The following is a 24856-nucleotide window of genomic DNA, read 5'->3' as shown; positions in this document are numbered from 1 at the left end:
GATTTTTCCTTTGATGAGTATGTTATGTCCTTCCCCACACCAAAGAGAAATAGATGCAGGAAATAATCAAATTCAGGGCAGAAATCCACCTAGTAGAAACAAAGAGAACTACACAAAAAAAAAATCAAAAAAACTAGGAGTTGATTCTTTGAAAAAATCAACATGATAGATAAACCTTTAGCCAAACTAACTACAGGGTACAAAAACAGTATCTAAATTTAAAAAAAAAAATGAAAAGGGAGACATAACAAAAAACTGAGGAAATTAAGAAAATAATCAGCTCAAACTATTCCACTAAATATAAACAGAAGGAACACTACCCAATTTGTTCTATGAAGTCACAGTTACACTTATACCTGAACCACAAAAGACTCAATAAAAAAAAGAAACTTCAGACCAAATTCTCTTATGAATATTGATGCAAAAATACTCAATAGATTTCTAGCAAATCAAATTCAAGACCATATCAAAGAAATCATTTACCATCAAGTGGACTTCATCACAGGAATGCAATGATGGTTCAAAAAATGAAATCCACTATATAAAAGAACTCAATGAAAAAAAAAAAACACATGATCATCTCATTAGATGCAAAACATTTGACAAAATGAAACAACCCTTCATGTTAAAAGTATTGGAAAGTTCAGGAATTCAAGGTAAATACCTGAATATAATAAAAGCAATACCCAGCAAACTAATAGCCAACATCAAACTAAATGGAGAAAAACTCAAAACAATCCCATTAAAATCAGGGACAAGACAAGGCTGCCCACTCTCTTTTTAGCCATTCAGTATTGTACATGAAGTTCTATCCACAGCAATTAGACAACAAAAGGAGACCAAAGGGATACAAGTTGGGAAGGAGAAAGTCAAGATATAACTATTTGCAGATGATATGATGTATATGTAAGAAAACCCAAAGATTCTACCAAAGAGCCCCTACAGCTGAAAACAACTTCAGCAAAGTCGATGGATATAAAATTAACTCTAACAAATCAGTAGCCTTCCTCTCCTCAAAGGATAAAGGGGCTGAGAGTGAAATTAGGGAAAAATATCTTTCACAATAGTCACAAATAATATAACTTCTTTAAGTTCCTGAAGAAAGAAATTGAAGAAAACCTCAGAAGATGAAAAGATCTCCCATGCTCATGGATCAGCAGGGTTAACAGAGTAAAAACGAGCATTTTACCAAAAGCAAGCTGCAGATTTAATGCAATTCTCATCAAAATTCCAACTCAGTTCTTCACAGAGATAGAAAGAGCAATTCTCAAATTCATTTGGAATAAAAAAACAACAGAACTGCAAAAACTATTATCAACAATAAAAGAACTTCTGAGAGAATCACAAATCCTGACCTAAAGCTGTACTATAGAACAATAGTGATAAAAATTGCGTGGTATTGGTACAGAGACAGGCAGGTAAATCAATGTAATATAATAGAAGATCCAGAAATGAACCCATACACCTGTGGTCACTTAATTGTTGGCAAAGGAACTAAAACCATCTAGTGGAAAAAAAGATAGCATTTTCAACATAAGGTGCTGGTGCAATTTGCATGTAGAAGAATGCAAATCATTCTTTCCATTCTTATCCCCTTGTACAAAACTAAAGTTCAAGTGGATCAAGGACATTCAAATAAACCCAGATACATTGAATCTAATAGACGAAAAAGTGGGGAAGAGGCACAAACACATTGCCATAGGGGAAAATCTCCTGAAGAGAGAGAGCACCAGTGGCTTATGCTTTACAGTCAACAATCAACAAATGGAACCTCATAAAATTGCAAAGCTTCTGTAAAGCAAAGGACATTGTCAATAGGCCAAATGTCAATCCACAGATTGAGAAAAGACCTTTACCAACCTTACATCTGATAGAGTGCTAATATCCAAAATACAAAGAACTCAAGAATTTAGACTTCAGAGAAGCAACTAATCTGATTTTTAAAATGGAGTAAAGGTTTGGGAATTTAGATCAATGGTAGAGAGCTTCCCTAGCAAGCTCAAGACCCTGGGTTCAATCCTCAGCTCTGAAAATAAAATGGAGTACAGAGGTAAACAGAGAGTTCTCGACTGAGGAATCTTAAATAGTTGAGAAGCACTTAAATAAATGTTCAACATCTTTAGTCATCAGGGTCATTTAGTCAAAATGACCCTGAGATTCTAACTCACAATAAGCAGAATGGCTAAGATAAAAAAGGCAGGTCACAGCAGATGCTGGATAGTATGTGGAGTAAAAGGAACACTGCTCCATTGCTAGTGGGAATGCAAGCGGGTAAAACCATTTTGGAAATTAATTTGTCTGTTCCTAAGAAAAGTAAAATAGTTCTACCTGAAGACCCAGCTATACCACTCCTGGGCATATATACCTGAATGTTGTTCCAACATATAACAAGGACACATGCTCCACACAAACGGTGTAGGCAGCAAGAAATATTCAAAGTCACAGCTCAAAGCATAAAATATAAACAACAAACAACATAAAAAATACAAAGATTCAATGAAACCAAATGCTGCTTTCCTATGAAAATCAGTAAGGTTGGAAAATGCTTAACCAATTGAATTAAAAGCTAGGGAGAGAATATCCAAATTCACAAAGTCAGACAACAAACTGGTACAGAACGACAGATCCATGCTACATCTGAGAATCTTACGGATACACTTTAAAATCCTATATTTCACCAAATTGCAAATGCTAAAAGAAATGGAAAACTTTCTTCACACAAACAGGTAATTAAAACTAAATCAACATAAGGAACACAATTTAAACAGACCTGCAAACCATAATGAAGTACAAACAAGAATTTAAAATCTCTCAAAAAATACATAAAACAGAAGAAAAAACACAAATGAAAAATAACAACAGAAAACCTAGATTTAGCATCTAATTCTACCTGGATTTCAAAGAAATGTTACTGCCAACACTCTTTAAATTATTCAACAAAACAGAAACAGAAGCAACACTGTCCAATTCATTTATGAGGCTAGTTACTGTATTATATCCAAAACATATGAAAAAAAAAAACCCTACATTAACCAAAATTTTAAAAAAAGAGCAAAAAAGGGAATTGCAGAACCACTTCTCCCATAAACATATATGCAAAATTCTCAATAAAATATTTGCAAATAAAATCCAAAATCACATTAAAAAGATCATAACTATGTTCAAATATACTTCATCTCAGAGATGTAGGAATGGTTTACTATTTCACCATATAAACAACTGAAAGAAAAAATACAAAACAGTACACGATCATCTCATTAGATGCAGAGAAGGCCTTTGACCAAAGCTAATAGCACTTCAATAGAAATTTGGAAAAGATTAGGGATACAAAAGATAGAGGTCAACAGAATAAAGGCAGTTAACAGCAAGCAAATACCAGTTTAGACTTAAGTGAAGAAAAACACAAAGCAGTTTCATGAAAACCAGGAAGAAGAGACTATTGCCATTCTCTCTATACCTAGTCAACACACATGAAGTCTTAGTTGGAGCAGTAAGACAATGGGAGATCAAGGGAATAGAAATCGAAAAAGCAAAGTATTTTTATTTGGTGATACGATAGTAAAAATAAGGGACCTTAAAAATTCCAGTGGGTACCTTCTATAACTGACATAAAACTTTCTACAATTAAAAGAAAATAAAATTAACCCACAAAATTTAGTAGTCCTACTATAAACATAGGGGAAAAAAAGACTAAGAGAAATAGAAGTGTGAAAATTCTTTTCACACAAGCTTCAAATAATATAAAATACCTTGAGGAAACTCTAACAAAGCAGGAGAAAGACTTTTGTGAAATAATCTTTAAATATTGACAACAGAAATAAGAGATGTCATAAGAACATGGAAAATCTTCTATGCTTGTGGATCAGTAGGAATAACAGTGAAATTGTCTATCCTAGTAGAGCAGAGAATTCTCAATACAGGAATCTCAATGGGTGAAAAAGATGTTAAAAAAAAAGGTCCAACATCCTGAGCCATCTGACAATTGCACATAAAAATTATTCCAGAAAATACAAACAAATAATATTACTCAGTTTAGTTTACATAGCCACACTTGCTCTGATACCCCAAACACAGAAGGACTGAACAGAGAAAGAATTACAAAGATTTCAATTATAAACACATACATTAATACAGTGAAATACTATTCAGCTATTAAGAATGAGAACATCCTGAGTTTTTCAGGCAAATGGATGGAACTAGAAAATATCCTCCAGAGTGAGGAAACTCAGACCCAAAAGGCCTTGCATTGTACATACTCACTTATAAATGGGTATTAGGGAGAGAGAGAAAACGTACAGCATAACCAAGATACAGTCCACAGAAGTCAAAAAGGTTAACTAGCCAAATGGCCCAAGTGTGGATGCCTCAGTCCCACTTGGGAGGTAAAAGAAAGCAATCACAACAAATGAGGGAGGGAAGAACCTGTGAAGAAAGAGGACAGATAGGGGAAGAGGGGAGCATGATCAGGTATTGGGTAGGGGAAAAGACCGAATCCCTGAGGGTCAGCAGAAGTAATGAAAACAGGTAACCTCTTGAGGTAGGCGAGGGAACCCTCAGAATGTAACAGAGACCTGGGAGGTGAGAGACTCTTGAGGACTCATAGGGAGGGACCTTAGATGAAGTGCCCTATAGTGAGGAGAAGGAACTTGTAGAGCCCACCTCCACCAGAAAGACAGGGCATCAAGTGAGCAATGGGGTTGTCATCCCACAATCAAAACTCTGACCCATAACTCTTTCTGTCTGACAGAACTTCAGGGACAAACAGGAAAAAGAATCTAAGGAAAAGGTTGTCCAGTGACAGGCCAAAAGTGGGATCTAGCTCAAGGGAAGACCCCAAGGGCTGACACTATTACTGAAGCTCTGGAGTGTTCACAAGAAGGACCTATTATGACTGCTCTCTGAAAGACCCAACAAGCAGCTGAAAGTGTCAGATGCAGATATTTATACACAACCAATGGACAGAAGCTGCTGACCCCTGTGGTTGAATAAGGGAAAAGCTAGAAGAAAATGAGCAGGAGTGCGACCCTGTAGGAGGACCAGCAGTCTCAATTAACCTGGATTCCCCAGATCTCTCAGATACTAGACTACCAACCAGGCATCATACACCAGCTCATATGAAGCCCCCAACACATATACAGCAGAGGAATGCCAGGTCTGTGTTCAATCTGCAAAGATGCATCTAACCCTCAAGAGACTGGAGACCACAGAAAATGGAAAGGTCTGGTGGGATGGGGACGGGAGGTAGGGTCTTCCTTGTGTAGACAGTGGTTAGGGAGGAGGTATGGGATGGAGAATAATCAGAGGGTGGACTTGGAGGAGAATAAAATCTGGAGTGTAAAAAAAGGTTAAATGAAATTAAACAAAAATACAACACTTGCAAACAGATTCCAAAATCACATCAAAAGTTCATCCACCACAGTCAAGTAGATATCATCCCAACACTAATGATTTAGCACACATAAATTAATAAATGTAATCCACAATATAAACAAACTGGAAGAAAAAAATCAATTTAGATTGCTTATGTAGAGAACAGGCTTTGAGTATATAAAACACTATTTCATGATAAAATCCTGCAAAGTTTATAGATAAACATAAAAAGACAGTAGAGCAAACCATTATCCAACATCCTCTTAAATAGAGGAACAACTCCAAGTAATTTGAATGAAATACAAAACAAAACAAATATCCATCCTTTCTGTATCTATTCAGTGGTGATCTTAAATTCTTAGTAACTGCAGTAGGACAAGGGAAGGGATCATGTTGATACAAATTGGAAAGGGAGAAATCAAAGTATTTTTATAGATAGCATGATATTATACATTAGTGACCCTTAAAATTGCAGGGAGGATTCCTACAATTGAAAAATCTCTTTCAAAAAAGTAGCTGAATACAAAATTAAATCATAAAACCCAGTATCTCTCTTTTTGAATTTCAATTCAGGATCCCTAGTCAGATTCAACTTTTTATCCATTCCTATCTTCTGTCCTTGGAACCTTTACCTCAAAGAAAACAAACAAACAAATAAACAAACAAACACACAAACAAAATAACCATCTCTCAATGGATACTGTGGTGTGTCAAGTTGGTACATAGAATTGTTTTGCTGAAACAGCTTCCCTCCCCCCGCCAACTGTTCATTGCAATGAGACACTAGTCTGGTACTGGACCTCTGGCCTCTGCCATACTACTAATACTAACACTGGATCCTCACTGGGATTACTCTTCGCCAGTCACAGCTATTGCTCTGTAAAAAGGAGATCCTGTATCTCTGACTCATAAGAACGTGTCTCTTCATAAATACATACATATATATATTAGATTGTTTTATTCAATATGAACTGTATCAACCTCACATTATTTTCATAAAACTGGACAGAATGAGAAATTAGTAACTATTCATTCTGTTAGGATGGATATGTCAGATGTTCTTGAATGACATGCAAATCCTGAAGAATTTTTGGTGTGGTGTTTTCTCCAAATAGCTCAGCTGAAGAACTATTGGTTGATGAATGTTTTGGCTTATGAAGATATCAGGACAACTACTGGGAAGACAGCAAACAAACTGTCAACATATATACATACATACATACACATAGACACATGCATTCATAAATACATAAATATATACATACATATGTCTTTATGCATATAAAATTATGAAATAGAAATTTTAGCTAATAAATAAAAATACTGTTGTTTTCAATTATTGGGCAAGTGTAGTTTTAATAAAAACATCCATTTCTGCAATACCACAATGGTTTTGTTACTATATCTTTGGAATATTTCTTAAGAGTTAAAATAGTAATTCTTGTAGCATTGTTCTTATTGTGAGGAATACATTATCACTATATAGAGTCTTTTGTTACCATTTGACTTTTAGGATTATTTTATACTATTTATATAAAAAATAAATGGAGGCATTCATTGGAATTGTACTAAATGGTAAAAAGGATAGATCACAATTCAGTATCTACATCTTCTGTTTATTCGGAGAGGAGAAATTTGAGCATGGCATGACACCTCTTTGACATAAGATGTTTCTTAAAACATAAAAATTACACAGTATACTGATTTCCATCATGTATGTTCAGTTCCAAGAACAGGCTCAGACATTAATTCACAAACTTATAAATCAAATAACTAGAAAATTTGCTAGGCATATTGAAAGCTATTATTGTATCTAAAAACAAATATGGGTGGAACCTGGATTCAGAGAAAGAAGTATTTAAAGTATCACCAACATTTTCACTATGGACGAGTTTCTAGGGGTAGAAAAGCATTCAGATAGTCTTCATTGGTCATTGCTAAACCATTGTCTACATCTGCCTTCTTTCTATCACTTATGACATTCAAAATTCCACTACATGCCATCATACCTCACTAATTCTCTATTGTATCCCTTTTCTATGCTGCAAACTCTTTGAGTGACTCTGTGTTTTCATTAGTTCAACCTCATTAGCAGTTTCTTTCCTGTCCTTCTGTCCATTGTCCAGCATTACTGACTTCCATCCTTTTATTCTGTGCTTGTCCCAACTTATATATCTTAGTCTAAAACATATGTCAGATATATTCTATTCCAAATGCTTTCCTGCTCAAGTTTCAGGTATTTTCATTTCTCTTATCACCCCAGTACACACTCCTGACCCCTTTTTCTTTGGGTTACTTTTCACAACTCAAGTTAACTGTAGTGCTGTCATCCCTGGTTTCCTTTATTATATTGTTTTCATATTGTTCCGTTTTCAGTGTCTGTATTTTCTCCCCAACCTGTTTCTTTCATTGAAATGGTTCTAACAGAAACTGTCTTCCAAATAGTTGTGTTTGCTTGTTACACTCCAATTATGGCATTATTTTTTAAAAAGTTGTAGATGCTTTTGAATGTTAAACATAACTGAAGGTTGTCAGTAAGGATCTGACTCTTGCAATATTAGTGTGATTGGTTTAGTTTTATCTTTAGGTATTGTGTTTTGTTATGTTTTGTTGTTGCATTTTTTTCTAATGACAGAAAGGGATTGGATCTACAGGTGAAGAGAGAAATTAGGAGGAGTAGAGAAAAGGAAAGCTTTAATCAGGACAGATTTCTGAAAATACAATTATTTTCAATAAAATATTTTTAAAAAGAGAAAAGATTTTCTGGCATCTAAAATGGTAATCAAGTGATTTCTTTCATTCAGTCTATTTGTGAGATACATTGCATTTATTAGTGGCTATATGTGGAACAATCTTAGCATGTTTGGATAAACTGTGTTGGAGTATGATATTAAACTAAATTCAGTTTATTGTCATAATCTCACAAATGAAAGCATTAAAGAGCTACAGCAAAATAGCCGCTCAACAGAATACTGGGCCAGGCTAAAATTCTGTACATTTGAATGAACTTCAACACAGCTTGCATAGCTATGCTAAAGCCATAGAGCATCATTGAGAGTTTTGCATTGTCACTAAGAATTATGTATTTTACTCCAATGTACCAGAAACTAAAATAAATTGACAACACTGAAAACAAAATTATATTATCTTTATATCCTCTTGTATAAATTCTGCATTTTTCCCCTATGCTTCACCTACTATTACCTTTCATGCTGTGTTCTCTAAATGTTATAATGAAGCTCTATACCTTTGCATAAATAAATATGGACATATCGACAGGATCTGTATATGAAGGAGAACATGTGATTTTTTTCTTTTTGAGTTTGGGTGAGCAGGCATAATTTTATCCATTATCAATCAATCAATCAATCAATCAAATCAATCAATCAATCAATCAATCAGTCTTTCTACATATTTTGTGATTCTATCTTTCACAGTAGTAGAATTGTAGTCAATTTTGTATTTGTTAAATTTAATATTTAATTTGCTTATGAATATGCAAAAAGGCTCCATTTCATTGCTGCAATAAAGGAATCTGAAATGATTACAGATATACATACATTACTATGGTATGATATGAGAATCTCTGACTATGCATCAATGAGTAGAATACCTGGGTCAAATATTATTTAATTTTAACATTCTCAGAGAACACAAAACTAAAATCCATAAACGATGCATTAACTTCTTCAAGGTTTTTTGGTGAAGCTAGAATTATCATGATGCCAAGCTAGATAAAGACAGAATATTTAAAAAGGAAATTTGAAATCAAATATCCATTATGATGAAAATATTCTCAGTAATCTATTAGTAAAAAAAGCTCAAGATCATGTTAAAACTGTCATCCATGCAAAAATACTCAATAAAATTCTCATAAACCAAATCCAAGAACACATAAAAACCATCATCCACTACAATCATGTAGGCTTCATCCCAGGAATGCCAGGTTGCTTCAATATACAAAAATCCATTAATGTAATCCGCTATATAAACAAACTCAAAGAGTAAAATCTAATGACATCGCATTAGGTGCTGAAAAAGCATTTCATAGAATACAATACTCCACCATGTTAAAAGTATTGGAGAAATCAGGAATTCAAGGCCTATACCTAAATATAATAAAAGCAACACACAGCCAATATCAAATTAAATGCAGACAAACTTGAAGCAATCCTACTAAAATCAGGAACAACACAAGGATGCCCAGTGTCCCCATACCTATTCAATATAGTACTTGAAGATCTAGCTAGAGCAGTAAGACAACAAAAGGAGATCAAAGTGATAGAAACTGGCAAGGAAGAAGTCAAGATATCACTCTGGGCAAATGGTATGATAGTATACATAAGCAGCTCCCAAAATTCTAACACAGAACTTCTACAGCTGAGAAACAACTTCAACAAAGTGGCTGGATATAAAATTAGCTAAAAAAAATCTGTATCCTTTCTTTATACAAAGGATTTATGGGCTGAGAAAGAAATTAGGGAAACAACACCCTTTACAATAGTCACAAATAACCAAAATATCTTGGGGTAACTCAAACCAAACAAGTGAAGGATTTATATGAAAAGAACTCCAAGTCTCTTAAAAAATCAAAAAAAAGACTTCTGAAAATGGAGAGATCTCCCATGCTCATGAATTGGGAGAATTAACATAGTAAAAATGGCCATCTTATCAAAAGAAATCTACAGATTCAACACAATCACCATCAAAATCCCAACAGAATTCTTCAAAGACACAGAAATAAATAATTCTCAAATTCATATGGAACAATAAAAAACCGAGAATAGTGAAGACAATTCTTAACAATAAAATAACTCCTAGGGTAATCACCATCTCTGACCTCAAGCTGTACTACAGAGCAATAGTGGTAAAAATGCATTGTGTTGGTACAGAGACAGACAGGTAAATTAATGGAATAGAATTGAAGACCCAGAAATAAAACCAAATAGCTATGGACACTTGATCTTTGACAAAGAAGTCAAATATATATTGTTTCTCAGCTGTAGAAGTCTATCTATTTATCTATTTTCTCTCTCTTTCTCTCTCTCTCTCTCCCTCTCTCTCTCTCTCTCTTCTCTCTCTCTCTGTTTGTGTGTGTGTGTGTGTGTATGTGTATGTGTATGTGTCTGTGTGCGTAAAACAATATGTCTTCTTACATGAATATTTCAATGGATAGGGTCAGACATATGACAAGGTCCTCAATCTAATACCCATATGTATGTCTCAAAAGACCCTTGGAAAATTGAAAGCTATCTCTATTTCAACAAATATGCATGGATGGGACTTTAGTTCAGAGCAGGTGCTATTGATGGTCTACATTTACTAAAGTCTGATGAGTTTTTTGATTTATACTTCAATATATTGTATTATAAAATCATTACGAATCCTCATAAAGTCTTTGTTGATACATGATCAATATCCACGATCTCTCTATACCTTTAACTCACAGAAATTCACCACACACCCATCATCCCTTACAGTTCCCAAACTTTCTCATCTCTATTGTGCCACTCTCCAGGAATATACTTATGTAGCCAAACAACAAGAAGTGATCGTCCTTCATTTCACTTCTTTATTCATCACTTATGTGTTCCACTCTCTTCTTTGCTTTCCAAGCCTTACAACATCTTCTACATCTTCTGTGTCCTAGTCCTCAATGCTATGCTGCTCAATTTTGGGGCATCTTCAACACCTCCATGATGCTATATTTTACTCTTGACACCTGTCTCATGACTCTAGAGCCCTTTTCTTTTATTTTTAAGGACTATTTTACACAAATAATGTCTACTCCCTTGGTCCTATGTAACTCAGAGTATTTTAGTCTGTTCCCTTTTCTTCCATCATCATGTGTGGTATGTACCACTGAAACACAGACCTTTACTAAGCTTCCATAGTCCTGAGTAGTAGTGGTGGTGGTAATACTGTTTTCAAAGATTTATACTCCCACCAAAGTAAACTAATTCTCCCTATATAGTCCAGGGTAGTATTGAATTTAAGGCTATTCTCCTGTCTACTAAGCTTCCATAGTCCTGAGATTACAGCCATATACATTCACAGTAGCTCTGACAACTAGTCTTAAGAAAAACCCACAAATTTCCTAGAACTGGTGAAATGTGAGGCAGATGAGATCAACTGTGGCATGAGGGAACTAAACCTTCAAACAATGAGCTGGAGGTGAAGGAATCTCAGGTCTCGGCCTAAATTTAAAAAGAGAGAAGGGCCCTCTCATCTGTGCAATACAACCGTCCATGTAGCATAGGAAGACAGTGTTAGTTACTTACTCCCCCCTGAAGATGGTTGATGGTTGTTGGGCATGTGTAATAGGACTTACCACCTGTATTAATTCCAGTGTGCTGAACTAAACCCAAGACGTCTGTGTCATGGTCCAGCTAGTGCCTAGGTAATAAACCATGACTAATATGATCTGCTAGTCACCTGGGAGAGAAGACTCCACGGGTCCAAGAGAGAACCTGTTAACATGACTCTCTCAGTTGTTTTGGGTTTGGGATTAGGTGCAGGGATAGACACTGGAGTAACTGCCCTAGCTTTACCGCCTGAGTACTATCTAGGACTTAGAGAGGCTATTGATATAGATATTCAGGCAATGGCGGATTCAATTTCTAAATTACAGGAGTCCTTGGCCTCCCTCTCTGAGGTGGTCATGCAGAACAGAATGGGATTAGACCTCCTCTTCCTCCAACAAAATGGGTTGTGTGCAGCCTTAATGGAAGAATGTTCGTTTTACATAGATCACTAGGGAGTAATCAGAGACTCAATGGCCATAGTCAGAGAAAGCTGGCTAAGAGGGCATGTCAGTAGTCTTAGTCCAGCTGACTCTCACATTTGCTTCTCTTGACCATCAGGTCCTAAAAGGACACAAAAATGCTGTCTTGTCTGGTTTTTACAGGATCCTTTTTTTTTGCACTGAGACACTGTACCCAGCACACACCTCCCCAGCCCCTGAGACCAGATCTAATCATTCCACATACTTAGAATGTGCATATCCCTTTTCAGGCAGGATACCACTCAGACTGGAACTTACTCTTGCCTCTACTGGGCCTTGAACGTTTGATACTTGACAGGGCAGAGTAGCTCAAAACTGATATTTCTGCTTTGATGATGTTGACACAGGAAGATGAGAACGCTGCTCAAAATCATCTTTTGCTACATGGTGGCCTGTTGGGACATATGAGACACTGAGTCAAAACAAATGCTAACAGCATTACAGTGCACCTAAGGAGAAACTGAGGCAGCAGAAACCACAGGAAGTGAAAGCCAGTTTGTGCTACGCCCTGAGTTCTATTCCATCTGATTTATAGATGAAACAATTTGAACACTAAAACCACCATAACAATGTTATTCCTACTAACCAAATATCGGAGTATAAAATCAAAATATGCCTAAGTCTTCTGACTACATCTCTCAGGGATTAAAATAAAATTTTTATCTTTTGTTGTTGGTGGGCTATGTTCACTAGCATACCTTTTTGAGTCCGATATTAAGAACAAAACATTCAAAAAATTTGTTGTTGTTTTAGGATTGTTTGTTGGTTTTTTATTTTTTGTATCTATTTCCATCATGTGTCGTTTTAAATTTTATCTTCATATTTTGTGTTTGCCTCTTAAGGCCATCTTCAGGGTTACATAATTTCCTAGGATTCCAATTTAGAAAAAAAAAAAAACAGTTGAGACTTTCCTGCCTAGAATTTTCCTGTATAAGAAGAGACAAGACAGAGACAGAGACACAGACAGAGACACAGACAGAGACAGAGACTCACCAGTGGTTCCATATTCTAGTGCATGGATGGCAAGAAAATAGGATGTGAGGTCAGCTCTCCATCCCAGTCTAGCCAGAGTCTCTATGAAGTCCTCCTTGGTTTTGTCTGAGTAGCTCAGTCTGGTCCAGTGGCTAGGGCCAGCAGAGAACCCATGAAATGAACTTTCCCTGAGTTGTGTATTGTGGGTTGGGGAGCATAGGAACCTATGATGTTCCTCCTCCTCCAGATAGGATAAGATGTAACTCTCTTATCAGATTAGGTTGAAAAAAGGTGTGTATCTTAAATAGCTTAGTGGGACAGAGCAGAAAATAAATTAGAATGTGTTTCACAACAGTAGAATATTGTAGAGACATTCTCTTGAACTTAGCAGAAATCCTAGCATGATTACTATGCCCTGAGCCTTGTTTTCTTTTGTTCAAATTAAAAGAGATATTTGTTCACAGGGAGTTTACATTTCAGTCACATGGGCATCAGTGTGCCTCGTGTTGTGACAAAAGTTGGCACAGTCTAGTGAGAATACAAGAGATGACATCCTACCAATGTGACAGGGAGAGGGACAAGAAACGTTTCCCAGAAGCCATGTCAAAGGATGTGCCAGGATGCTTACCTGGGCAGGAACAAGCAATGTGCAAATACTCAAAGAAATAAAAGCAAGCTAGAAGATGTGTCCAGCTGAATACAGAATCCAGGTAGAAGCCTGAAGCTGGCATGAGGCCTGATCACAGCAGATTGTTGCCCATTGATAAATATTTCTAGTTCGACCATGGTTACTACATCTATTACTCTCTGAGGGTGTGCCAAGTCGTGCTGAATGTGGAATCATGTTACCAACCTTAATGGTATCCTGAAAGGAAAAAGCATAGAGAGGCAGCAAGTGACTAACTAGAGAGCAGAGTTGGTGGGAAAAGAGGGCACAGCTACTTCTGGAGATGCCCCACAGCTGAGGTTTTTATAAGCTTTTCTGTGTTTTAAGTCTGTAAACTTAAGAAATATAACCTGTAATGGATTTTGTAGGGGGATGGATGGATAGGGATATTGTAAAAGATTGGCAGGAGGCTGCCTTCCAGAACAGTCCCACTGAGGCACTTGCAGGCCTCATTCTCAATGTGGGAATCAATATTGGGTCAGGTGGGCCATGGTGACTAGAGAGACTACTGTAGGGAGACAAGTCTACCTCATGCAGGAGACCATGTTCCTTGTAAGAAACAAAGCAAAGGAGAGCCATTTCCCATGCAGTGCTAGAAGAATTTTCCAGAAGGATTAGATAACCTCTAATATGATTGATAGAGAAAAATCAGTGACATTAGTACAATTTTGATTAGCTTCTATGTTAGTTTCTTTGTATTTCATGAAACATTGAAGAATTTCAGTGACATTCTCTTTTGGCCTTATTAACTCCTCTAACTAGATTGACCCAGGAGTTGACTCAGCTCCAGGTTTATCTTTCCTAAGTCATAGCCATCATTGACTAAAGGGCTATTGTATGTGGCTTTTTATTCTAAGGGCCCAGTATGCTTCCTAAGAATTGAAATGTTTATTTTGAAGGTTCTTGGACTTTCTCATGACTTGATGTCTCATGGTATGGTGGTACCCAAAGAGGACTACTCCTTCTTTGATGAGAAGGGAAAAAGGCAATGGGAGAAGAGATTTGTAAGTATGAGACTGGGAGGACAGGAAGGAGGTTTAAGCCAGGTTCTTATGGGAGGCTTGACCTCTCTTTGGTGGAGGAAGGCAGCAACACAGGTTTCAGAGTCAGTTCGTGATTATCTTCTTCACCCCCTTCCTGTAGTGTTTCAAGTTAAGAGGGGATGCTAGGTCTACATCCTGAGGCTGCCCAATAGTAATGGGCTCTTCATGAACATTGTCCTCTTCCTGTTTGATGGCCTCTTTTTGGGTGATTTTCTTTTCATCAGAGGCAGAGCCTGTGAGGGTCATACTCTTAGCTGCCTCTAGGGATGCCCAGAACTACTTTTGCAAACTGCAGGAAGACATATTCCTGTCAGACTTATATCCAATGACTCTCATGGTCCTCACAATGCTAGGGCCCTGGGAAATGTGTGTGCAGTAGGTTGTAAAAGTGCCTCACTGTCCCTGATCATGGGGTGCCTCATGATTTGGTGGATGATGGGCCTCCTGGCAGGATTGATCATCAGCATTTCAATGGTGACATTAAAAATATCAATGGAAACATGAGGAAGAATGCCAACATTTCCTGAGATGATCTGCCACCTCACATCTCCAAAAGACCTGAATCAGAAATGCAAGTTTCCAGCCACCATGAGGAACAGGAGGATCCCAAACATTCAGGTATCCATGGAGCAGTCTTAGTATTCCTCCACCTGCAAGAGTTCTAGGGTACAATAGGGTGGTTGCCAGAGGAATCTCTTACTTTCTGCCCAGGAATAACTTTAGCAGCCAGGCCAAAATTGCACAAATTGATATTCTTCCTGCAATCAATCAAAATGTTACTGGCCTTTATGTCTCTATGGACAATGTGATGGTCATGTCAGCACTGCACAATATGTACTATCTGAGCAAATATCCTTTGAGGCTTCCTCTCCACTAAAGACCATCCCTTCAATGATGATCTAGTAGGTCTCCCTATGAGGTGTGTTCCATCACCAGATAGGTGGTCTTTTTTGTCTGGAAGACGTGAAACATCTCAATAATGTTAGGATAGCTAAGTGATTCATAATGCTGACTTCCCTGCAGATGAGTGAGGATGACTACTTGGTGTTTTGGGAATTTTTACAGGCACCCAGGTCAATGTGGGTACATAGAAGGGCATTTTGACCACTGAAAAGTTTTCTTAGCCAAGGGTGGTCATCAGCATCCTTGCTCATCTGGTTTTCTACCTTGCTTTGGGGATTAAAGTTTAATGATTAAATGAATCTCAGAAGAGACTGTAAACTTTTGACTTCTTACATTATTGAGAATGTTATAAACTTTGTGGACATTTAAAGTTGAACTAAATGTTTTAGCATTATGTTATATTTAGGTGTGGTACCCAGAGACTCATGTGCTTGAACAAGTCTATCGAGTCCAGGTAGTGGAATGTAGTGATTTGAAAATGTTTGGTCCAGAGAGTGGCGCAATTTGGATGTGTAACCTTGGAGTAGGAATATTACTGTGGTTGTAGACTTTAAAACCTTCTTCCTAGTAGCCTAGAAGATAATCTTTTCCTTTTTGCCTTTGGATGAAAATGGAAAAACTTTAGCTCCTGGTGCCCCATGCCTACCTGGAAGCTGCCTTGCTCCTGACTTTATGATAATGGACTGAACATCTGAACCTGTATGCCATCTCCAATACAATGTTTTTCTATAAGAGTTACCTTGGTCAACTCTTATACAGGCCTCTAATTTCAGCTGCATGAGCAGGCCTTCCATGGTATGCCTAGAAGCAAACATGCACAGAAGGAAAAAAAATTTAAGTCAGGCCCAAGGGAATGTTTATAAATTCCTACCACAAAAAGACAAGAAAAACAGTCATAAATTTGTCAGACAACCTGGTCAGGTACTTTGCATCCTGGGAAAGAGAAGAACAAAGCACCTTCTAAATCAGTAGACATGAAATATAACATAGATCAGGTTGATAGGAAGAAACTGTGAAGTGAAGGAACAAAACAAAGGATCACAGACAGTAAGAGCTGCTTATTGGGAAGACAACCATTTTCTCCCCTGATCACAGCACACACTGTGAGCAAATGCAACAAAAAACAGTTTCAAGATAAGTTAATAAAGGCAACAGACACTCCAAAACCCACAGTGTCTGGGGTACTAGCTCTGGAGACCAGAATGTCTGCTACACCTGCAGAAGACCTGCATTTGGTTCTCAATACCCAGTAATGTGGACCACATGTGCCCTAAATCCAGCTACAAGAGATCCTACACTTTTGGACTCTAAGAGCACCCATGTAGCACCCTCAGAGGCACTACAAGTCACTTAAAGTAGCGATACTAATCGTTCCAAATAATTTTACTTATGTGACATTTGAAGGTCAGAATAGGAAATCAGATTTCCTACAAATAGAACTAGAGGTAGCAATAATGAGAGTTTTTATTTGTTTAAAATCCCAGTTAGAGTATGTGAATATGCTATTGTTTAACTCCAGATATGGGATAAGAGGCTTACAACCACCAGTAACTCTAGTTCCAGAAAATCAGACTCCCTCATATGTGTGTGTGTGTGTGTATGCATATATATATATGTATATATATATGTGTGTGTGTGTGTGTATACTTATAAATATATGTTTGTATACTTGTATTTATATGAAGTTCAGAGAATCCTCAGAATAGGAAAGCATCAAAATCAATTATAATTCAGACTCAGGAACAATATCCAGAATTTTCAAAGTATGGCAAAAGTAAAAACAGTTAAAGAAAATTGCCAATTAGTTAGTGAACTGAACAGATTTTCTAACAAAAACGTAAATATTGAATAACATTTTGAAAGTATTAAACACAATCCTCATCATGAAACTTACAATTAATATTGCTTTATGATACAATTTTACACTTGTCAAAGCGCTATTATCAAAACAGTTGATGAGAAATGTTGGAAGGATGAAGAAAATACAAATTATTATTTACTGCTGCTGAGGGTGCAAATTAATGCATTTCTTATAAAAATCAATGTCTGGGGCACTCACAAAATAAAAATAGAACTACTGTATGAACCAAGTGTTCCATTCCTTAGCATATACAAAACCTTCATATCTGGACACAGAGATACTTACTCTGTTTAAGGCTTCTCTATTCACTATAGCAAGGACAGAGAACCCATCTAAATATCCATAAACAAATGAGCTAATAATTATAATTGGCTCCTACACAAAATGGAATGATATTCAGATTTAATGAAAATAAAATCACAAAGTTTGCAGGGAAATGGTGTATTTGAAGAATGTATCATGCCGGGTAGTGGTGGCGCATACCTTTAATCCACTTGGGAGACAGAGGCAGGCAGATTTCTGAGTTCAAGGCCAGCCGGGTCTACAGAGTGAGTTCCAGGACAGCCACGGCTACACAGAGAAACCCTGTCTCAAAAAACAAAAAGTATCATGTTTCAAAATGTTACCCAAACATAAGAAAAAAAAAAAAACTTGAATGTTCATGCTCATATGTAGATTCTAACTATACAGAACCCATGTACATATGACAAAAGCTATGAGTATAGGTGTACTATTAGAGTCAGAAAGAAAATAAAGACAAAATTAGGCAATCAGTAAGGACTAAATTTAGGTAGCAGGACAACTGTAGCCTAAAATAAGATAGGAACATCTTGTGGTTTGGAGAAGCCTGGAGGTCAAAAGAGAGCCAGGTATGGAAGAAGTCATAACGTAGGAAACAGAGAGATGATTTTTTATAGTAAACAGAAGTGACATTATCTTTTAACAAGGTGAGTACTGACCATAAGAGGCATAAGGTTGGTTTGTGGTCAGGGAAAACCTTAATACACTTATTCTGCTAAAAAGCCATAGGAATATGATGGGAATAGTAATAACCTGGCCTCTACACTCTTTCCTTTGTACCAGAGATTAGTAGCTCTCTCAGTCCTCATTAGAGAAACTATTTTGGCATTCTATTGTGATTAACACAAAGTTCAACATTTATTCACCGTGCTAATTAGAGACTCTAAAATGCCCAGAAACAACATGGGACCATCTATATCAAAACTCTTCCTTACAATGCTTGGGATCATCATGGAAGAAGAGGCATAAAGAAGATGAGGTACTTTCTGGTGGTAGATGATTCCTAGTAAACTGGTTTTTTTCCAGGAAAAGCACAGGTCTTGCCCAGGTGAGTTCATTTGTTATGACAATATGCACAAGACCAACCTAGAAAAATCCCAGCTGAGTGCAGAAGGTGAAGAAGTCCCGCTATTAGATGAAAGTGATGGCCACAAACAGCTTCCAAGGGAGGACGATCAGACGTCTTTCAGATTTCAACCTCTTAGAGCCTCCTCATCCTCTGCCTTAGAAACATATGAGTGTTACTGTGTAGTTTTTGCTTGATTGCTTTAAAGAACGCATGACATTTGGAGGAAATTGGTATGGAGAGTTGAAAAAAGAACAGAATTAGAAGGAAATAAATATTTATAGACTGGAGTAAAACACATATGCCTGTATGAACCACTCAAACATTTTAAGGAGAAAAGAATGGATTCTAAAAATAAACTATGTTGATTAGAGTTAGAAGAAAGCAGTGAAGACAGGAATCCAAACTGTTACAGATACTTCTTGAACTTTCTCATAAAACTACACTCAAATATTTTTGCACCTTCCTCAAGAGACCTGTGAGCATTCAGGGATCATGAAAATGCTATTAACAGCATCATATCCCTTTGGATAAAATTACAAGAAACTTTCTTTAAAGCATTTATCTTAATTAGCAACTGGAAAATTTTATAGATGTTTCCATCTCCCACAACCTGTGATGTCACTGACAAGGAAGTTGAGATGAAAAATTCAGCTCTGGAGGGAGCTCTGGTCACAGCGTCACAGACCTCAGGTTTATGCAACTTTCTTATACAGCTGCTTATTAATAAGTCTGAGTGTACTCAATGAACCTAGTTTCCTGCAGTGGCAAGAAGCCAGGTGAGTACTTTGTATTTCACCCTGAGTGGCAGAGTCTGCAAAGAAGAGAGGCTCGTGTAAGTGCTCAGGTGTGATAAGAGGAAACTGCTGTAGAAACAGATTCATAGACCAGACAGTGAATGCACAAACGTAATTCAATTATTAAGAAGTAACTGAAAAAGTTCCAAGTTTTTTTCACCATGGCCAACTGCTTGCCATTTTTTACTGTAATATAAGTCTCCAAATAAGGTTGATAGTAGATAACATAAGAAAAATGCAGCCCATCTGGCAAGGTGCTAAATGATTTTGTTAAAAGGTCAATGTGATAATTCAATTTACTGGGCATGTTATATAGACTAATTTTAAGTATCATGTTATCATTTAATTTATCTCGGCTTATTCCCAGAGGAAATATTACAATAGAAATGTAAGTAGCAAGCAGTCCTAGAAAGTGCAGGATGTGAATATGGTTCCAGTGTAGACAGAATTCATATGTGACACTGCACCCACACTCTGTTTACAGGCAGTAACTGCATCTGTATCGAATGGTCATTTGTACACTGTCTGTTTTGAAGCCTCTTCCTTTTGAATGTGGGAAAGTAACATGGAAAGGAAGGTGAAGTTTGAGTATTGAGCAATAAAAGCCAAGCTCAAGTGTATTTTGGTTTATTTTTCCTGTTTTAATCATACCCTAAGCCCAATCTGATATCACATCTTACTGTTTATTGTTGTTTTCCATGGAACACAAGCCCCCTATCATGATATCTGAGGATTTTATCTCACAGATAGATTTGTATTAATACCTAGTGCTACATCTTAGTGGGCAATGTTTAAGGCATTACGTACATTCTTCAGATTGTACAATATGAACTTGTATATATGTCCTCTATTTGAATGCATCATATGGTCATTATGATAGTATCAATATAGAAATTATCAAATCAGCAAGATGTGTATCTTTAATCCCTGCATTTGGGAGAGAGAGACAAGACAGATCTCTGTAATTTTTGAGACCACCATTGTCTTCAGTGTGATTTTAAGGGCAGCTAGAGGTATGCAGTGAGACTCCATCATGAGAAATTACATATAAAGAGCAAATACATGCTGACTTTTAAAGGAAATACATTAGTAACTTAAGATTCACCACCTCCTATTCCTTGTAAATATATGTTAGTGTTTCATGTTGCATTTTGTACAGGGTAATATTATTAGTAATTCATCTGTACTTTCTCTTACAGTCTTTACCTCTGGAATAACAAAAATCCATATTTCTACCTGCATATGAAATATCAAGTCTACCTTGTGCTTGTGAAATGAATTTGAGAAATGGGAGAGCTTTCCCTCAGGTCAGTCCATGCTGAGAACACTGAATTCTATTAAAAGCTCAAAAGCAATAACATTTGGCATTACCCTATGAAATAAAAAGTTACATTCAATTAAAAAGTTATTTTTGTAATGGATTATGTATCTATTTTTGTTTTCTCTGAATGCATGTTTTCCCTGCATTTATATGTGCCTTATGAGAATGCAGTTCTTGCAGAGGCCAGTAGACTGAGGTAGAACTGATGGATTTAGAGTTACAGGTAGTTGGGATCCATGTGGGTTTTGTGATTTAAATCCAGCTCCTCTGCAATAGCAGCAAGTGTCACTTAACATCTGTCTATTGCCCCCAAACTAATTTTTTTCTTTTTGCAGCAAAAGGCAAACAATAAAATACAAAGTGAACAAAATGTCAAGTGATGAATACAAGGTTTATGGAGGGCAGGGCTATGTTGAAAACATATCTCATGGTTCTGTGAGGACAGACTGAGGTGACAATATTTGTGACACAGTAGCCATGTTCAATACTGTCAAGTACCCTATCTGTCTCTAAGCACTTTTGTATTGAATGTTGTACTTTCCTTTATGTTTCTAAGTTTATGTCTTGGCTGTGGAAATAATGTGAATGTCAAGATACTACAGTTATAAACATCAAACAAAATATCAATCTGAAAGGATATCAACTTATACATTGTCACTGTTATTTGCTAATTGTACACTTAACTAAAAATATACTTCCCATTTTACACTTACATTTTTCCAATATTTTAAAAAAGTAAATATTTACAAGTAAGAATATTACATTTTAGTAGATGTGCTCAGTGTGTACCCTTGTGTGCAGAATCCTATGGCTGAGGAGACAAATGTCCAGATTAGACCTAGTGACATCACAGATCTAAGCAAAGAGGGTCCCACATTGTGGTGGACATTGGCCACTGTTTCTTTTCTTTAATGTTTTGTCTTATTTCTCTACACTAAATTCCTGAGGATATTCAACAACTGAATTTTCCAACATATGTATATGTTGCTATCATATGAGGAATCTCAAAATCCACTTCAGGTCTTGGAAAAAATGTTCTTGTCAATCCTTGTAATTTTTTTCCACCTTCACAGATCTGGTAGTGTGGTTCACTGCCATCAATTTCCTAGAAATGTGCCTGGCTGTGAGAACCTGTGGCTGGGATGCAGGGAAATCCTCTAGGACAGCCACAAGATGGCAGACCCCAATAACACAACAAAGTCCTGTTTCAAGAGTTTTATTGACTTGGCGGCTGGTAGTTCAGTCTGGATGTGCACCCTCCACTTAGGTCAGTGGGGGCGTGACTTAAATAGGGAGGAGGGAGAGTAAGGAATACATAATTGACTATGCCCTCTGGACTTTAGGTAACTCATTAATACAGAAATCTTTTAAGAAATCTTTTAAGGCTGAAGCCTGTAGTCATGCCCTCTTTCTGTAGCCCTAGGTGACTACAAGGCTTAGATCAAATGGAGGTCTTAGACCACTTGTTAGGACCCTGGGTTCTGGGGTCATGGTTGAACACCTGCCTTTTCCCCTTTGGGGACCGGGATCAAGGCTCATGCCATACCAAAATCCAAGACCCCCTTCATGGCCCTACACCTGACCTCTCACCAAGCCAACCTTTTCAGGTAAATAGAACTTTAAAAGCTTCCAAGAATATTGAGATTTTACTTTTCCCCTGTCAGACAGTGTGTCATCTAGACTATATCATAAATCTGCACAAATGACCATCAGATAATGCAGCAAAAGCACAAACTAAAAACACATTTGTGAAACTGTTCTGATGAATATTTTAGTGTTCATAGACCAATTTCATGTTTCACAAAGATGGAAAAATGTTTGTTGGGATATTAGTCTCCTATTGTAATTAACAAATCTTATGTGCAGACACTAGCTGCCATTCATTCAACAATCTTAACCTAAATTGAGTATCTTTACTTTTGTGATTTGTACATTTACAATTAAGAAATATGGCCTATATTGAGATTTGGCATTTTCAACTAATTTTTTACACTTATTTTCCATTTTAAATTTCTTTTACTTCTTGGTTACTATTTTTAATTAGTTTCAATGTAGCAGATTTCTTTTGGAATTTTTACTATTTAGTGTTTTGATTGAACCAACTCTTCATTCTTCCTTCTGTCTGCACTATCTCCAGGTTATGTGTGTAATGGTGAGTTTGAGCTACACTGCTTTGGCTCACAGAGCATTGTAGGCACACACCCTCCCAGAAGCTATCTGTATTCACTAAAGGAAGACACACACAGAGACACAAACACACACACACACATGCACACACACACAACACAGAAAGATGATAGAGACAGACAGAGACAGAGACAAAGAGACAGCAGTTTATTTTAAAATGCCTTGGCTACTTCAAAGGCTGGACATTTCTAAACCTTCCCCTGCTACTCCAAGCCCAGCTGGGTAAGTGACCAGTGACTATTTGCCCCAATTCTTACACGGCTTGTTGGCTTTATTTCCCGCAGCTTCTATGTCCCATTGTATCTCACTACTTCCTGGGAATTTCTCCTTCTCCTCTCCAGACATCCTAGCCTGCACAACTCTATGGGCTCTACCCTACCTCCCTTTGCCAAGGCATTAGATTCTGGGATGTTTATTGATTGATCCAAAACCAACTGGGGACACAGAACTTTAGCATTTGGACTTTATAATTTGATTCCCAATTGAATCAAAGGAATAAAACTAATCACCAACATATGTGTTCCATGTACATTTCTCCTACTCTGTCATATTATATGTTTTCTTCCCTTTACAAGACTCTCTCAGACAGGAATTTGATCTCATTCATGGGCTACATTTTAGGTTTGTGGATTGAAAACATAGTTATTCCCATATAATCACATATTTAAAATTTTTCTTGTATTGCATAATGATTAAACATTCAATTTTCCTTTTTTTTTTTTTTTTTTTTTTTTCTTTCGAGACAGAACCCTGTCTCTGTCTGTGTAGCCCTGGCTGTCCTGGAACTCACTCTGTAGACCAGGCTGGCCTTGAACTCAGAAATCCACCTGCCTTTCACTTTATATCCTGATTGCTACCTATCCTTCTCTCCCCTTCAGCTCTGAGAGGGTGTACCACTCCATAGGTATTCCACCAACCCTGGCACTCACAGAACCTCAGGCAGGGCTAGACACATTCTCTTTCATTGATGTCAGGCAAGGAAGCTGGTGAGGGGATTGGATTCCACAGACAGAGAATACATTCAGGGGCAGCCTATGGTGCTGGAAGATTGCAACACACAGGATGTCCTCATCCCTCTAACAAAATAGACCTGAGAGTGCACACATGCATGTATGTATATATCCTGTGACCTTGCACAAGAGATGGCTCATAACTTAATAATATATACACTGTCACTTGAAGGATCATTTAAATATGTTTTATACTCTTAAACAATTTTTCTTGTCTATGGTTATATATATTCTAAATTGTATTATTAATTTTTCATTATTTACCACTTAATATTAGATAAATTGTCCTTTAAGAATTGATGGATTTGAGGTTGGTAGTAGTCATTAAAATTGTCTTCCTTTATACTATGACTAGAAAATACCAGTATACTCTTACAGTCTTGGATTATGCTTGTTAGTGCTGGTTTTCTCTTTTCATTGCTTCTCACAGGCCAACTAATCTTGCCAATAATGCTGCATATTCTATATTTATGAAGGCATCTTTCCAATTCACAGGTGTGTCCTAAAACTTCCAGCCATCTTTTTTCAAAAAATATTTTTTTATTATTTATTTATATGAGCTGTCTTCAAATACA

General features: G+C 36.8%; 1 protein-coding gene and 1 pseudogene across 1 annotated transcript in view; both read right to left on the bottom strand.

Moving 5' to 3' along the window:
• The window catches only part of LOC143440773 (vomeronasal type-1 receptor 4-like), a 96917-nt gene that overhangs the window by 53044 nt on the left and 19017 nt on the right, over positions 1-24856 (bottom strand). The window contains exon 4 of the mRNA XM_076927552.1: positions 363-389. Within this exon, the coding sequence (XP_076783667.1) occupies positions 363-389 (27 nt within the window). The remainder of the gene's footprint in view (positions 1-362; positions 390-24856) is intronic.
• On the bottom strand, positions 15113-15980 carry LOC143440727 (sperm motility kinase X-like; annotated as a pseudogene).

The sequence above is a fragment of the Arvicanthis niloticus genome, chromosome 30, assembly GCF_011762505.2.
Source record: "Arvicanthis niloticus isolate mArvNil1 chromosome 30, mArvNil1.pat.X, whole genome shotgun sequence".
NCBI lineage: Eukaryota > Metazoa > Chordata > Mammalia > Rodentia > Muridae > Arvicanthis > Arvicanthis niloticus.
This window is presented reverse-complemented; position numbering and strand designations above follow the sequence as displayed.